Here is a 16984-nt window from a genome sequence, read left to right on the forward strand (position 1 = left end):
CTGCCCATGGCGAAGGGTTGGGACTGGATGATCTGTGTAAGATCCCTTCCCAAACCCATGATGATTCTGCGGACACAGTGCGCTGAAAGCACCACACGTGCCTGGACCAGAACAGCAGAACAAGACACGACGGAGACAAAAATAGCGGTAACGAGAAAGACTCAAGTGAAACCAATGTGTAGCACAAGCTCTTTAATGTAAGGAGTGAAACAGAACCTGTCTTCTGATAGGATGGGAAGGGAATGAGGGAGTTTCTGGGTATTCCAGACCTATCCCAAATGCTTGCCTGAAAAAGCCTGAGACCCAGCCATGGGTCATCACGGTTGCCCCCACTGCAAATAGGAAGGGGCTGGGATTTGGGGAACCAGCAGCCAGTCTGACTTGATGTGACTCAGTATATTTCTCCACTACAACCATTCTGCTTCTTTCACAAAAAAATTAACTAAAAATATAAGATAAGTGTCACTTTTTTTTTCTCTGTAGTCTTTCCAAAGCTTTCAAGTTAGGAAAAGAGATGGAAATTTTGTCCATACAGAATCTGGGCTGCTCGTTTCTGTTTGTCTATAACTTATGACGAGAGCTGGGAAGGGTAGGGCACTTCCCAGGCTGGTAGGAAGAAAAGAACCATATGAAATCCTGTTGGGAATCTTTTCCAATTGGGAAGAAAAAATGCCTTGAGTTCAGTGAAAAAAAAAATTAACAAATCACTCCCAGACTTCTCTGACTTGCAAAGCTGCTTATCCACTGCATATTCTCCAGCCATGGTGACAGAGCTTGAATTTCCCCCTCACTGCCTCTTTTGCTCCATACCAGCTTCCCACATCTTGAAGTGATCAGCAGCTGAGGAAGGGTGCATGTCGCTGGAGGCCCAGATTAAAAGGGGGAAGAAAAATGTGCTAAAGCTGCTGCACAAAGACTGAGCATCTTGATGGGTTCCTAAGGGCCAGTGCCTTCCGTGCCACTCCAGCAGCCTCACTTTTCATCCAGATTTTGAGCACATTCCCCATGCATCCAGTGTCACTCAGGGAGTAGGAGGAGAATGGGGGACAGGCATTTGTCCCTCTGTCTTTCCAGGCTGGTTGTTGATACAAGCCTGTTGTTTGCAGTCAGCCTTTGCCACACGGGTGCACTTTCATCTGGCTGTGTTCCCCCCTGCTGCTGGCACTGCAATTCTGGGAACAAAGCAATGAAAAGGCCTTTGGAGTTTTATGGGCTGCAGCATGGAAACAGCCCCTTATGTCAGGATAATATCATATAATCGCCCCACTAACACAGGGTGCGGAAGCAGAAGCAATTTCTGTGGAAGAGGAGGGGGAAAAATAAACAATGAGAACACATGGGCAGGTAAAGAGGATTTAAGCAGTTCTCTAAAATCCCCTAATTTGGGTCATTTCTTTACAGTAGATTGGTTTCTGCTCAGTGCTGGTGTAAACTAGGCTCCAGCTTGACAGGGTTTGTTGTGGTTCATTTGAGCACAGCTTGATGTGAGGAAGAGGCTACTGAACGGGAAGAACAAACAGAGAGAGGAGAAACCAGAGGAGAAACTCTCATGCTGGGTTCATGATAGGAAAGGTCTGGAAAGACTGTCTGATCCCTCTGGCTGTTCTTGGGTTTGTGACGTGCAACTTCCACCCTGCCTGGCATAGCGATGTCCTTGCCCTCCTCCCAGTGGCTTATGGAATACAGCTCAGGAGCAGCCTCAACGGCCTTCCTCCAAGAAGCTAATCTATTTCCAGACTTCAGATCCCAAACTGAACAGCTGCTGGGGGCTGCAAACAAACCACTTACGGTTTTTGGTTCCAAAGTACAGGCGTGGCCAGCATCACAAGATCTCCCCATATAGCATCCCCTGTTCTCACTGCCTGGAGGTGGGCAGAAATACTTCAGAGCCCTCCTGGAGTAGTGGGAGGGGGGAAAAAACCACAACCGATGTCAAAGGAAGGAGAATCTTTAATTGGAAACAAAGGCTGCCTGTCTCCTCTGAGTGCCTGGATCCGACCCTGAACCAGCTAAACCGGTTGCGCTCACAGGTCTCCAGGTGCTGCAGTGAGCACAGACAGACCACGCTTCCCCTTCTGAAGGAGGAGGGAACTGCAAGGCTGCCGTTTCTGACCCCTGGCTCTCCAGCACCAAGGTTATCAGATCCATCCCTCCGAGTCCGTGTTTTCCTGCTGGGTTGGTATGCATACACGCAGAGTCCTGCGGGTGAGTGTGAAGATTCCTTATCTTTATCATCATGGGCTGATCCTGCCTGGATGAGAAATTATCATCCCCTTCCAGTAACATCAGCAGCTCCACAGGTACTCTCAGCTTTCTCTTTGCAGTATCCCAGCAAGCGTTGTATGTGCTCTCAGAGGCACACTGATGCTGAGCCTGAACTTGACCCTAGAGGTTTTTTGCAGTTTCATTTCAGAACATCCACCCCATTTATTCACAAGGCTATTTGGAGACCTTACGAGGCAACGTAATACTTGTGAAATTGGACCATTTAGCAGAAATGGCACTTGGCAACTGAACTTCGGGCTATTATCTGCCGAGATGGTTTTTTCCCCTTTGCTATTTCTGTATTTTTATTTTCATTTTGCATCTTTCCTTTATTTCAGCTTCCTCTTTGTGTCTATTTTAATTTCTATTTGCAGAGGCTCCTGTTCTTTTAAATACCAAACTCTTTTGGCAACATGTTTTCAGCTCAAGGCGGATGGCCTGTTGGTGTTAAATGTTATACTCTAGTCACAGGATGCAGCTCTCAAACAATTTGCAGAGAAGAATGAACATTTTGTAGCACTACCAAAATGCCTTTTTTCTTGTGCTGCTTTCTTTGGGCCCATGGTACATGCTATGTCTCTGACCAGGCACATTCTGTCCCTTGGCTCAGCTGTTTTTTCCTAGGACAATTTCACCTGGTCTGCCAATTATTTCACAAAAGCAGAAGGTCATTTCCAAAGACTGTACACTGTCTTAAACCTTCCTCATTTTGAGCCCTGAGAATTCTTACTTGCCTACAAAAGTGCTGTTTATATTTCACATTCTTATCTGTGTAAATACCTCTATTTGTCTCCATATGGGAATTTGGTCCCTGGCTAGAGCTATAGATCCAGGCTACCATTTCTTCTGGTTGTCTTCCTGCAGGAGCTGTGATAAAATCTGAAAGCATGCTGCAGCTGGGTGAATTCTTGCTTCTCCTAAACCTGGCTTTCCCCAGCAGGCTTCTTCTCATTTCTGAGAAAACAAGACTGCTTATTGTCATGACTTGAACGAAGGATTTCCCAAACCACATGCTGGAACCCTGGTTTCAAATATGTTTTCAGTTCTTCCCCAGCTTCTCCCTCCTCCTTGGATTTCTCCTGTGAAACTAACATCAGAAAAAAATCATCCTCATCAGAGTGCACTACCTTCCCATTTCCCGTCAGGGTGCTTCATACAGGTTTTGTTCTGTGATGATTGCCTCCTGGACAAACACAGACTCCTTTTGTGCTTCACACCACAGGTATTAATTTAAAAAAATAAAATTTAAAAAGGTGTTTTCTGGTATGCTATAAATGGAGAAGGGATGTCGTTGCAGGAACGGCGCTATGCTGCAAGCTAGTTACTGGCTGTGATCTGTAGCTAGCAACCCCCTCTTGTTTAGGTGAGCAATTATAGAGGTGAGAGGTAAGGAAAATAGCTCATTTTGCAATGTACATGTGGTTGAAAAGGCTGCAGGGTAAGCTTGCTTGCTGCCGACATGTCTGCCTGGCACAGATGCCTGTATGTGCTCCAGTGCCTGCAAGACGGCCAGATTAGCAGCACGGTGCTGATCTCATCAGTGAAATTTGTGTTTAAAAGAATAAAAATAATCTGATTGCCCCACCAGGTCTGGGTAGCTGCATTCATGCCAGAGCACTATTCCTGCACATTCTGCTGTGAGACCACAGCCAAGGCAGAACAGCGGATGCCGGAACCCAAACGGCCCAGTTACACCTGGGTAACAATTGATGATACAGAAATGCATGTCCAGGCATAATTCCTTTGGCACAATCTGGTGTTTCTCCTCAGAAAAGCCAGGCTGACTGCCTGACACCTAGTGCTGGTCGTCAGATCACAGAATCACAGTTAACTTGGCTGGAAAAAGCCTTCAAGATCATCAAGTCCAACTGTTAACCTAACACTGACAAGTCCTTAACTAAACCATATCCCTAAGTACTATGTCTACACAACTCTTATATACCTCTAGGGATGGTTACTCCACTACTGACCTGGGCAGCCTGTTCCAATGACCAATAACCCTTTGGATTAATAAAATTTCCCCTGGTGCAACTTGAGGCGATTACCTCTTGTCCTGTCACTTGTAACTTCATTGAAGTTTGCAGATGCAAAGATTTGGGCACCCTCAGCCTTAGCCTTGACCAGTGTGGCAGGCTGTCCCTGCACCCATCCAGGAGGGAAGGTGGATGATACAGCCTCTCTGCACTCAAGATGGGAGAAGAGCCACCTCAGGCACTGACCACCAGCATGTCAGGAGCTGGGTTTTTAGCTGGTCTAAGTCAGTGGGGCCCAGACTCCCAACTAGTTGAGCTAATCCATAGCACACGGGCACCCTGCGAGGAAGGTTGTACGCTGCAGAGTGGCAGGGGTCTGCCAGACCTATGAAACGTCTAAGATGTATTTTATTTTCTGTTTCCTGAGAACCATGCCCGCCTTGGGAAAGTTAACTGCTCATACATACTTTTCAAACAGTACAGGTAAATTAATTCCATGCTGTGTACGCTTTTACACCTTGAAGCAAAAAGACAACGAAGCATTAAACCGCAGAAATACAGGTGTGGCTGCAAGAGGTTTGGTTTGGTTTTTTTTTTGTAAGCCTCCGATATTTACAGGATGGTCATCACAGAATCACAGACCGGTTTGGGTTGGAAAGGACCTCAAAGATCATTCGGCCCAAACCCTCTGCCACGGGCAGGGACACCTCCCACCAGCCCAGGTTGCTCCAAGCCCCATCCAACCTGCCCTCGAGCACTTCCGGGGAGGAGGCGCCCACAGCTTCCCGGGGACACGGTCTCGCCTCCCTCCTGGTGAAGAACTTCTTCCTAACGTCTTGCCCAAACCTACCCTCTTCCCGTTTAAAGCCGGTATCCCCTGTCCTTTCGCTACTCGGCCTCGTAAAAACTCCTTCAGCCGCTGCCGAGCTGCGGCCGTTAACGGAGGCAGCGCGAGGCAGCGCGAGGCAGCGCGGGCCGTGAGGGGCCGGAGGGCCCCGAGCTGCCCGGGGAGGCAGAGCCGCGACAGGGAGGTAGAGGGCTGGGGGGGTAGCAGAGGGCTTGGTCCAGCCAGGAGGACCCTACCACCCCAGAGCGGCAGGCTGAGTGGCATTCCCGCCGGGAGAGGCCGCCGAACGCCCCGGGGCGCGGCCCCCGCCTCCGGCTCCAGCGGGAACGCGGCCGCTCCCGCCGCCATCTCCCTCCCGGCGCCCCCCGCGCCGCGCCGCGCCGCGGGGCAGGGCGGGAGCGGCAAGATGGCTGCGCCCGTCTGAGGAGCTGCCGCCGCGGCCCCACCGCCCGCGCCCTCCCCGGCCTCGCCGCCTCCCGCCCTTCCCGCCCTTCCCGCCGCGGCCCCCGGGGCAGCGCGGCAGCCGGAGCCCGGTCCCGGTGGCGGGTGCGCGTCCGTCCCGGAAATAATGAGGATATCGGGCCCCCATGTCGGACCACCCTGACGAGCGGGCGACGATGATTGCGGCCGGCGACCTGCAGGAGTTCGTCCCCCGGGGCCGCGAGCACTGCCGCCGGCACCCCAGCGCCCTCACCCTGCAGCTGCGGCGGCTGCAGCCCGCCTCCGAGCTCTGCTCCTCCGACGGGGCCGCCGGGCTGGTGGGCTCCCTGCGGGAGGTGACCCTCCACGAGCGGCAGCGGGTAGGAGCGGGGCCCGGCTCCCTGCCGCCCCGGGCGGAGCCGCGGCCGGCGCGGGGGGGTCGCGGCCGCGGGCCTGGGCAGGCTTTCCTGCAAGGCCGCGTGTCTTTTTCAGGAGAGCTGGCAGTTGAGGAAAGGCGCCAGCGATGTCGGGGAGGAGGTGGACTACGACGAGGAGCTGTATGTGGCCAGCAACATGGTCATCTGGAGCAGAGGGAGTAGAAGCCAGGCGTCTGCCGTTTACAAGGCGTTCACTGTCGACAGCCCTGTTCTGCAGGTGTGGAAACGCGGGGGGGTGGCACGGCCTGCGTGCACCTTGGCTAGAAAATGGGACTTTTCAGGCAGTGTTCTGAGGCGGGCTTGCTGTGGGACACACAAGAAGGCGGGATTGTGTCGTAGCGCCAGCTTGTTCTTCAGGAGTCATTCATGTTGTCTTTGCTTTTAGGCCTTATGGTGTGACTTCACTATACCCCAAGAAAAATCCGATGGTAAGTTTCCTGCTTTCCATAAAGCCAAACAAATGCTTTGAATTCAGCTGTCTTGGCATGAGAAGTGTAATTATCAAAACTTGCTGTGTTGAGGCAGCCGCCTCCCGTTGTTTACATTTTGTGTATAGAGGATGTCTAAGGAAAGACATAAACTTCACTGTATTTTTTTTTTCCCCTTGTTTCCAGGCAGTGATGAAATAGTAGAGAAATGTATCTGCATATTGCAGAATTCCTGTATAAATGTGCATAGCACAGAGGGAAAGGATTACATTGCTGCTTTGCCCTTTCAGGTAAGGGTTACCTTGGTTTTTTTTGTCCACAGGTGTGTTTGTTGTCTGGTTGCATACTGTGTTGGGGTGAGATGTGAGTAAAGCGTGTGTTTTGTTCTTTTATTTTTCATAGATCTATTTGTAATTTTCTATAGGTTGCAAACGTATGGCCAACAAAGTATGGTTTGTTATTTGAGCGCAGCAGTTCTTCGCATGAGGTACCTCCGAGTCCACCCAGGTATGTAATGAGAGGCTTTGGTTGTTTCCTTACAGACTGTTGGCTAATCTGATACAGGAGGGTGAGAGCTCAAGAATATGAAAAAATGAAAGCAATAACAAAAAGGTCTGTGTGTTTGTGATGGCGACAGGTGAAATCAAGTAATAGCAGGAAGGGGCTGGATGCTGACAATCCACAATATTCCTCTCATACCATGTTAAGAACTAGTTGGGAGTGGTGAATAGTATAACGAGGCATGATATGGGTGTTACTAGCCTGCTTTCATTAAGATTGGTCCTGGGAATTGGGATGGATGACTGGGAGATTCACTGAGGGATTTTCATTGAGACATTTTCTGTGAGCTGCAGGATACCTTAAATGTGTGGAGCATCCTTTTACCTTTTTGGTGAAGATTGTAGGCCCTGTGCTGTCTGGCTGGGAATGCAGCCGAGAAACAGAGTAAAGAATTGGATGGTGTGCTAATGAGGAGCTTTAATACAGCCACTTGCTCTCTCTTAGGCTTTAAGTGTCCATTCCAGGCACTTGTGGTTCTCTAGCACTCAGAAGAGTTGGGATTAGAAGTAACAGTCCTGAAAACACGCATTGCAAAAACTGTGATGGACCCTACTCAAGCTGATCTGTGAAAATTCCTCTTTTTGCTACTGCCACCACAGATCGGGTGGCTTGATTGCTGCTCTGTGATGGATGCGTATGACCTGCTGGCTGGCTGCTTGCCTAGAGCCTCGAGGCTGCAAAACCTAAGCTATGAGGCTGAGTCTGAGATTAGGGCTTTCTCCTCTTCCTTCTTCTAACTCAGCTGGTGGCAGCTCTGTTCACTTGGGCCAGCCAAATCTGTCGTGTGGCCACCAGGTGGGGTCATTCTCAAGTGCTCTGAGATGTGAAACTGAGACCTAATCCTCCTGTTTGGTAACACCAGCCTTTGTCTGACTCTACTCAGTTAATCCAACAAGCTTCTATACACGGAATATATGTCTCTACTGTTAGATTTCAGGCTCTGATTTATGAAGGTCTGAGAAGCTGTTTTGGGATCGCAGCACATGTACAAGCTACAAGAGAGAACAATTGTGCTTGTTAGCATCTGGGTTTTGAACATCTCTTTGTTTGCTTTCTTTCTAGAGAACCTTTGCCAACTATGTTCAGCATGCTCCACCCCTTAGATGAGATAACACCTCTGGTCTGTAGGTCTGGAGGTAGGTTTACATCTTTAATGTATCACTTGGGAGTCCATCACTGTGGCATCAAATGCTTAATGTGTCACTTGAGTGTTTTTTGTATCACAACATTTGCAAATGCCTACTTGTTTCAATAATTCAGAAGTGGGTTGTTTTAAATGCTTTGTGAACAAGGAAACTGTTCAGGAGAGAAACCCAGATTGCAGAAGACAGAGGGTATGAAAAATGCTGACCCTGTGATTGGTAACACTGCTGTGGAAATGATTCTTTCATCTTAACTGAAGTTAACTGCTTCTTTAGCAGGTGTGTTTGGCTCTGGCAGAGTGCAGTACGTTGCTGATTACACCTTGAGGATCGTGTTTCTCAGTGCTGATCCTTCCATTGTGATGACTTACGATACTGTGCAGAGTTTACACACTGTCTGGGCTCTTCGGAGAGTAAAGCCAGAGGTACAAATTCATTGTCAACTAAATGTCGTTATAAAAAAGATGATGTGTGTGTTTACATTCCATTATGGCTGGGGGTGTTAGAAGTGCCCAGTACTTGTCATTTATTTTATTTATAAGATGTTTGTTGGGGGTTTTTTTGTTTCTTATTTTAATAGTTTCTTTCATGTATCTGCCTGTACCACAGTCAGGGACATCACATGATGGTGATGGTCCTGAAGCATACTGTGCTTATGGTACTCCTGATGTTGTACTAGAAGTCTTTGGCTCTGCTTAAACTGTTGTGTTCCGTAAGAAAACTGACAAACAGCTTAATGCCATGAAAGCCATCTGAGCAGTTTGAGTGACTCCGTTTCCTCTCCCAGGAGCAGAACACGGTGCTGAAGTTCTCCGAGCAGTTGGGCACGCCACCACACATGGCCACTAGCAGCTCTTTGACCGCTCATCTCCGAAGCCTCTCGAAGGGAGACTCTCCTGTGGGCTCCCCTTTCCAGAACTACTCCTCAATCCACAGCCAGAGCCGATCAGTGTCCTCACCCAGCATGCAGTCCCGCTCACCCTCTATCTCCAACATGGCTGCTTTGAGGTGGGCACTAAACACGACGCATAGACAGCAGATGCCAAAGAATATGAGCTAGAGGAGAGGGTGGACATCTGGTATTGCTGTCTGCCTTCCTCTACCATTACAAGTTGGTTCATTTAAGGTGCAGGTGCCTCTGTCACAGCACTTGAAAGCCTTCCTGAAATGCCCGTGTGACACTTGCTGTGCTATTATCCTTATAGCACAGGAGAGTAATTGGTGTGCAAGAGCCAGAGACACTTCTGTCATCACACAGCTGGTCTGTAGTGGAGTCAGGGATTGTCTGCGGGTCTTTTGACTCCCAGGAGTATTTTCTGTCAGCTTTTTCAAAGAAAGCCATATTTAGAGGGAAGAGGTTGGGAGAGATTTTTGGTGGAATCAATCACATAACTTAACATGTTGGTGTTTGTACTTTTGAAACTTCATCTGTCTCTGACAGAGATACTTAGAAATTGTTTTTCTGTTGTGGGGTGTATTGCTGAAGAAAACTAATGTTGAACTAGCTACTGGGTCCAGGTGGTTCTGGTTTGTTTTTAAAGTCTCTAGTAGTGTATGAGCTCCCTGGGATTCTGTACCTGATTTTGAAACTCCACTTTTCAGCAGTGTCTTATGTGTTTGCTTGCAGCCGCTCTCATTCCCCTGCCCTGGGAGTGCATTCTTTCTCAGGAGTGCAGAGGTTCAACTTTTCCAGTAGTGCTCAGTCACCAAAGAGGCATAATATTACCCATTCACCAAACAGCACTTCCAGTGATTCCTTCCTTATACCAGAAACTGAACCAATTGTTCCTGAGCTGTGTATAGATCATCTCTGGACAGAAGCAGTCACAAACTTGAGGTCAGGTGCTTGGGTTGGGATGGGAGTTCTGGATCTCCACTGCCTGGGGGGGGGGGTGGGGGCATGGGGGTGTGGAGTAAATTCTACAGTGTGCTTTATGCAATTGCTGCTGCCTTAAAATAAATGTGTGGACCTGCACTTCCTAATTTTTTGAAGAAGTTATGCTCACTGAATGTGCAGCTCTCTTGGAAAGGGGATTGAGCACTTGTGAGTAAGTAGAGTTTTACCTGCTGTGTTATATGTAGCCCTCTGAGGTAGGGAATGGTTTCGTGAGATCTCTAAAGCAAAATAGGCTCTAACCTGGTTGTTACTTTGGCGTTTTTCTGATCTTCTAGGGGGAATATCTCTCTGTGTAAATGTCAAAAGGGCAAAACGCATCATAAACCCTTAGACTGAAACAGGAGAACAAAGCCCAATGGGGTGTGCTCTGTGTGCCAACAAGTAGGGAATGTGGAGAAAAAAATGCGAAGTGCTAGAAAATCAGTTTCAAGGGTACTGACTGAAACTGAGACTGGTACATTCTTGCAGCTCACTATACTGCTAATGAAATCCAGTGTGACGCTGCAGCTTGTGGACACTGGGTTTTCCTTCACTAAAATTTTTATGGTAGACCAAACAGTCTTCTGATCATTGTGTCTCTTTTACAGAGGGAAGAATTCCCAAGCATCAAAAGTGTTTATTACCACTGACCTTTGTGGGCAGAAGTTCTTGTGCTTTTTGGTGGAATCCCAGCTCCAGCTGCGGTGAGCATCCCTATCTTAAGGACATGAGAACAAAGGGGAGCACTCTAGAAATGACAAGCTAGATATGAGTTTTATCATACATAACTCGTCCAGCTAGTGGAATCTGTTAAGGCCACATGGGGTAGGTCACTGGCTCTTGTATGAAATGTTTTTAACTGTGGTGGCACAGATCATTTAGGCTATTTAAATAAAACTGAAGTTGTGAGAGAAGATTGACTGTAATTTGAATGTTATTCTTATTTAGCATCATCTTTACCCTTTACAAGTACATTAGGGCTTTTAATTAGAATAGCAGAGTAAGAATTAGTTGACTGGCAGGGCAAAACAAGCAAAGGAAGGAGGAAGGAACCAGGTGTACCAAAATAAAAGTAACTGTGCCATGCAACAGTGTTTTAATCTTCTGTCTTCTTTCTGTAACAACAAATAGTCATGTTTTCTGTTGTTTTCTCAAATCTCTTAGGTGTGTAAAATTTCAAGAGAGCAACGATAAGTCGCAGCTGATCTTTGGTTCTGTTACCAATATCCAAGCAAAGGATGCAGCTCCGGTGCAGGTACGTGCCTCTGCATGGGCTGTTAACTCTGGAGCATCCTGCTTTGACACACGGCTGTTGTCTTCTTAAATACAAGAAGTTGAATGTGCTGCTCAATTCTTACAGAGTATTGATACGCTGCTGGTTCTGGAAGGCAGTGGAAATCTCGTGCTTTATTCTGGAGTGGTTCGGGTAAGTAACAGCTTTTCTATCCCAAAGTAAAATGTTTGAATCTCTGGTTACAAGCTGGGATCCCTCTCTGTACAGAAGGATCCTGTGTGCATCCATCAAGTGTAGTTTATGTACAGTGCTGGAGAAGTGGTTGTGAGGAGTCGGTGGCACTTTGTGGCACAGTTAAATAATCTCTTGATTTTATTTTCAGTGATAGTAAAATACTAAAGTAATAAAATTATTTTAAAGAAAGGAAACATCCAAGAATACATTAAAAAAAAAAAAGAATTCTTGTTGAACAGAAACCTTTCAAACTTCTCTGTAGCACGTTAACTAGTTTTAGATGTCAACTTGTTTTACTTTACAAAGGGCTATTATTAGGATGGACATGATTAATCCAAAATAAGAACTTTTTCATAAATTCTGCAGAGGTGCACTGTGCTCTCTCTGGGCACTGCAATTTGTGTGTGTACACAAATTTGTGTATATATATGTAAATTTTAAAAAGTATACTCTCTGAAAATAGAGTTTTCTTGGTGAAGCCCTACTAGAACTGTAAGTGGTAACAAACCTGTAGCAATAATGTACAGTACTGACCATATATGGAAGTTTATTCAGTGTGTCATCATATGAAGAAAGTAATTACATGGAGTAATCTTTACTCCTGAGAGACTGTAAGTACATAGACACTTTTCTTAAAACTTTTCCTTTAAGATGTTAAAATTTGATAAAGTCTGTATAGGTAAGCAAGCTCATGGAAGCACGGACTTGAAAACCCACTCCTTGTTTCCTGTATTTTGTTAACAAAAAGGTGGGGAAAGTTTTTATTCCTGGGCTGCCTGCTCCATCCCTGACAATGTCCAACCAAATGCCTCGGCCAAGCACTCCCTTGGATAGTGTCAGCACTCCATCCAAACCTCTGAATAAGCATTTGGGGCCCCTAGAGGAGGTAAGAAGAAAGGAAGTCTTGCCTGGGAAATGTTTTCATTGTAACATCTTCAAATGACTGGTTGATTTTGACTTTCAAGGTACCTAAATGCTGAATATTTTATTTTTCTTCCATAAAGTTCCTGGCTAAACAGTGTTTAAAGATCTGTTTAATGCTGCCCTATTTATTTATTTCATTTCTGTAAAGCATCTGAGGCATAGATTGGAAAGATATTTGTAGTTCTTTTCAATATACTTACCAGTACATAAAAAATAGCAATTTTAGCTGTCCTTTGCTCAGATCCTTTTATTTCAGCAATTCTAAGCTTTATTTTTACCACTTTTCAGGGTGTGCTTTTGTCACCAGTTCCAGAGCTAAGGGATTCTTCTAGGCTTCATGACTCAACTTACATAGAAGACTGTACTTTTCAGCAGCTTGGGACTTTCATTCATGCTCTGAGAGATCCTGTCCACAACAGAGTAACTCTGGTAGGTATTATCCTGTAATTTCAGTTAACGCCTCATTAGCAAAGCAAAGTTTACTTCTACTGCATAGCAAGACATTATTAGCAGCTCCTGATCTAAAGTGAAATTCACCCCTGTATTGGTGGCTTTGCATTTTTCTCTCTGTAGAATATTCCAGAAGTCACAGAATTTAATTGATTCCCTTAAGTGATTCAGCTCAAGGTCTATTTCAAATCTTTCATGGAGCTAGCTTCCAAGATTGCAAATCTTCAGTGTACCAAATAGCCAGGAGATAGGAATATGCTTAATAGATAAATGAGCTCTAAGTTGATGGAAAAGGACTTTGGCTTTACACATTTTGTCATTTGCCTCTTACCTTTTTTTATTTTTTCAGGAACTCAGCAATAATACAATGGTTCGGATTACAATTCCTGAACTTGCCACTTCAGAACTAGGTATGATTCAGAATCCATCACATGAAATATATTCCATAGTTTTCAAGGGTTAATTTTAAAAATTGTTTATGCATTGCTGAGACTGTGATGATTCAGTAAAATGTACTCCAAGCTCTGTTCACTTACTCTCTAGAGCTCCTACCACCTATTTAGGTGTTCTCTGTTGCTTTTAGTGCTTCATCTGCTGCACTCTTAAAACTTTATCTGTTCTTTAGTTGCTTTGCTCTCTACTATTGTGTGTGCTCTTGCCTGAGGAGAGGCTGAGATGCCAGTTCAGACACAAGCTGGTTTAAATAATGAGCAAAAAATAACTTTCCCCCCCCTTTTTTTGGGGGGAGTGAATTAGAGGGGCTGTGCTTAACCTGAACTAAAGGAACAGCTGTTGGAAGTTGTGTGGTGTGTTTTTTCTTGAAAGAGTTGCCAGAGAGTTAAAAGGAGGTCCAAGAACTGTAGAGATTTGTAGCACTGACAGGAGTAAGTACCAGGAGGTAAGATGGAAAGCACACCTACATTTTTGTTTACCTGTTTTTCACTTCTCTAACAGTGGAAAGATGTCTGCAAGGTGTCAAAGCTATCCTGCCCAAGGAGGTAGCGGTACAGATGCTTGTCAAATGGTACAATGCCTATAATGCTCCAGGAGGACCAAGCTATCACTCAGAATGGAATTTATTTGTAACATGTCTCATGAATATGATGGGTTACAACACAGACAGACTGTGCTGGACACGTAACGTAAGCAAGCTCATGTCTTTGTTTTTCTAGCTTATGTTAATGCTGCTGATAATTCCTCAAGGTTTAAAATGGCTGGAAAGACAGAATTGTGTCAGAAATAGATTATATTTTGTCTTAAATAGCAAGATGCCATCATATCAGTTCTATATAGCTGAATTGTAGGCGTGATACATTTTAGTCTGCATTTATAATGAAATAAACGTATAAGGTATTTACCACCATCTTGGTCAAATAAAAATAATTCACAGGTAACACTGATGCATTAAAGATTTGATTCACCTAATCCATATTAAGCCTATTTTTGCTAGAATCACAAATCACAACTCAGATTCTTGTTTCCTAAAGTGGATTTTCCATGTAGTTTTTTAATTGCAACATTTAAAGTTCTATTTTTTCCAGTTCTGTCTTTATTTGGAGTTTGTCTAAGTGAGTTTTCTGCTAGCAAGTGTAATTGCAGTATTTAGGATAAAAACAAACCAGCAAGGATATGTGTACAACTGAAGTGAAAGCCATTACAGTGTATCTACATCATGAACATTAGCTCATCTGCAGTATTTCCTCTGTTCTAGTAAATACCAGATGTTAGGCAGTCACACTGTGAAATCATGCACCATACACTACATTTACTAGCTGTGTGTAGAAAAGAAACTTGCAGTACATGTTTTATATGAAAGCAAAAGATATAGAAGTACCTAACACAATGTCTTGTAATGCTTAGTTTCATTTCAGCTGTTATGGTAGGTAATTCACTTGTGCAACCTTTAGAGTTCCAATACTGAGCTATTTCTGATCTTTTTATTCCTTGCAGCTTGATTTGGAAGGATCACTTTCACCAGTTATTGCTCCAAAGAAGGCTAGACCATCAGAAACAGGATCAGATGAGGTAAGAAATGGTTCTCTTTTACAAACAAGAGCTCTGGGAGGGGTGGGTTTGTCGTTTTGGTTTTTTAAAAGGCAAACCAAAGGAGACACCCTCTGAGTATTGCATTTCATTTGAGCTCGTCTGAGACTACAAGCCTTTGGGGAAGAAAAGTTGTTTTGCTCTGTGCAGTGTCTGCATTATGTGACCTTGGTTGCCAGGGTTCTCACTGCCAGAGAAAAGTAGGATGGACTCAGGAACAAATTTAGTATGGATTGCAAAGCAATCCCAGGCAGTCTTCTGACAGTGCCTTATCTTTCCTAGATGCTTCATCCCTTTAAAATGAAGCTCTCTGCACTCCCATGGATACTCAGCACCTTTAGCATGTCAGAAGCATGAAATTACATACAAAATAAAGAATGAAAGTTAATTGCATTTCTGTGGCTTGCAGGGCTTGTGCAGCACATTTACCATAAAACAGTCACATTTGTGTTGTTTTATGGGGGGAAAAGCCTCCTGTGTAACAGTGCTTTGGAGTTCCCTTGCTGGAAAGTGATGTTCACTCTGGAACCTCTACCTCTCTGTTTGTTTGGTCCAGGACTGGGAATATCTCTTGAGCTCTGATTACCATAGGAATTTTGAGTCTCATCCTGTTGCCAAAGCTTTGAGACTGGACCCTCTGGAAGTTTCCCCTCTGAAGGATGACTTTTTACAGAGCCTTAGCCTGGATTCCTCAACCCTCCTTTTCACCCATATTCCTGCCATTTTCTTTGTTCTTCATCTCATCTACGAGGAACTCAAACTGAATAGTCTGATGGGAGAAGGAATTCGTTCACTTGTTGTCCTTCTGGTTCAGCTGGCCAGGTACACCCCACTGATAGACTGCAGATATTCAATGTCCTACAGTGTCTCTTGATGATGGGCGTCTGTTATTTTTATGGGGAATTTGAGGATTGCCCAAAGTGGAACAGACTGTTAATGTGTTTGAAGAAAATGAATTAATGTTTTAAACCTTATGTATTTGCTGTATTGAATCTCTTATATGGTTCTGTCTACATCCCAACGTTGGTGTGTTTCACTGATCTTAGGTAGTGCAGCTCATGCTTTTTTCTACTATGTTTTCACAGCTCAGTTCATGAGATGTCAGATACTCTTGTTTGTTGTGACATCTCCACAGCAGGTTATATAGCTTTGACAACTGGAAATTGGGGGAAACAGTGGTCAGACCTCAGACAGCAGGGGAGGTGTGGGACAAAGCAGAACAACAGCTGAAGAGAAATGCATTGGGGATAATTAAATGTGTATTCACTGCTTAGGGAATGGACAGTGCTTGTGAGCTGTCTTAGTCAGAACTTGCCCCTTTGTATCTTCTACATACACAAACAAAAAAAGCTCAACAGAAAACGTCACTGAAATCCAGGAACATGGAGTGTTGTTGTTTTTTTCCCCTGTAATATGTTTCACCTCTCTCTCATTCAAGGGACTTAAAACTTGAAGCTTACATAGATTATTACTACAGAGACTATCCAGCCCTTGTAAAAACCTCCAGGCAGACTTGCGTAATTGATCAAGGTGAGTTTAAAGCTTTGTGAACAAGATGAATAATCAGTGATAATAACATGTAATTTATCTCTAATACTGGGCATGTTAGTAACTGTCCCCTTCAAAGCTGGTCAGGCCTTAACCCAAGTATGCAAAACTGCTCTCCTACTGCTGAGGTTGTCTTATTCCTTTGTTTGTAACGGCCTCTTGAAATTGGCATAGCATAGCCATGAGCTGATGCTTCATGGGACAGAGACTCCACAGAGCAAGGATTTGGGAGGGAACAGTGGTTTAATTTTGGCCCACTCCCTGCTCAGGCTTGCTGAGAACTGTTAGGCAAATGTGGAAAAGCCTGGTAGTGACATGTGCCTCTCTTGTGGAAAATATTGCTAGGTTGGCAGACGCTCAATTTAGAGTTCCTAAAAACTAAATCAGAGCTAAAACCACAAAACAAAAAGTTACAAAAAGGCCATATGTTATCTGTGCACCTGCTTAGTGTCCTACCAGCTAAAGTCCCAGTCATGTAAGATAAAGTACTGTTTCTCCTGACCAAAAAAAAAAATTCTCATAGTGTTGCTCACACTTTGCTACGCATGTTTGTGGACAGGAGAGGCAAAGAGATTATAGTTAGTTTGTCCCCTCACTGAAGC

At 45.0% G+C, this 16984-nt stretch overlaps 1 protein-coding gene across 3 annotated transcripts in view; it reads left to right on the top strand.

Moving 5' to 3' along the window:
- Positions 1-5485: 5485 nt before the first annotated feature.
- Positions 5486-16984, top strand: part of ANAPC1 (anaphase promoting complex subunit 1) — a 31196-nt gene continuing 19697 nt past the window's right edge. For 2 of the 3 annotated variants that reach the window (XM_051614802.1, XM_051614804.1), the window contains exons 1-19: positions 5486-5885; positions 5998-6159; positions 6328-6370; positions 6557-6660; positions 6795-6877; positions 7994-8067; positions 8350-8498; positions 8861-9081; positions 9701-9910; positions 10558-10653; positions 11114-11204; positions 11310-11375; positions 12166-12303; positions 12630-12770; positions 13141-13201; positions 13746-13933; positions 14742-14816; positions 15391-15656; positions 16273-16364. In XM_051614802.1, coding sequence (XP_051470762.1) covers positions 5673-5885; positions 5998-6159; positions 6328-6370; positions 6557-6660; positions 6795-6877; positions 7994-8067; positions 8350-8498; positions 8861-9081; positions 9701-9910; positions 10558-10653; positions 11114-11204; positions 11310-11375; positions 12166-12303; positions 12630-12770; positions 13141-13201; positions 13746-13933; positions 14742-14816; positions 15391-15656; positions 16273-16364 — 2473 coding nt within the window. In that variant the 5' untranslated portion in view covers positions 5486-5672. The remainder of the gene's footprint in view (positions 5886-5997; positions 6160-6327; positions 6371-6556; positions 6661-6794; positions 6878-7993; positions 8068-8349; positions 8499-8860; positions 9082-9700; positions 9911-10557; positions 10654-11113; positions 11205-11309; positions 11376-12165; positions 12304-12629; positions 12771-13140; positions 13202-13745; positions 13934-14741; positions 14817-15390; positions 15657-16272; positions 16365-16984) is intronic. The other variant, XM_051614803.1, reaches the window with a different exon arrangement.

Source organism: Apus apus, chromosome 3 (assembly GCF_020740795.1).
Source record: "Apus apus isolate bApuApu2 chromosome 3, bApuApu2.pri.cur, whole genome shotgun sequence".
In the NCBI taxonomy this organism is placed as follows: Eukaryota; Metazoa; Chordata; class Aves; order Apodiformes; family Apodidae; genus Apus; species Apus apus.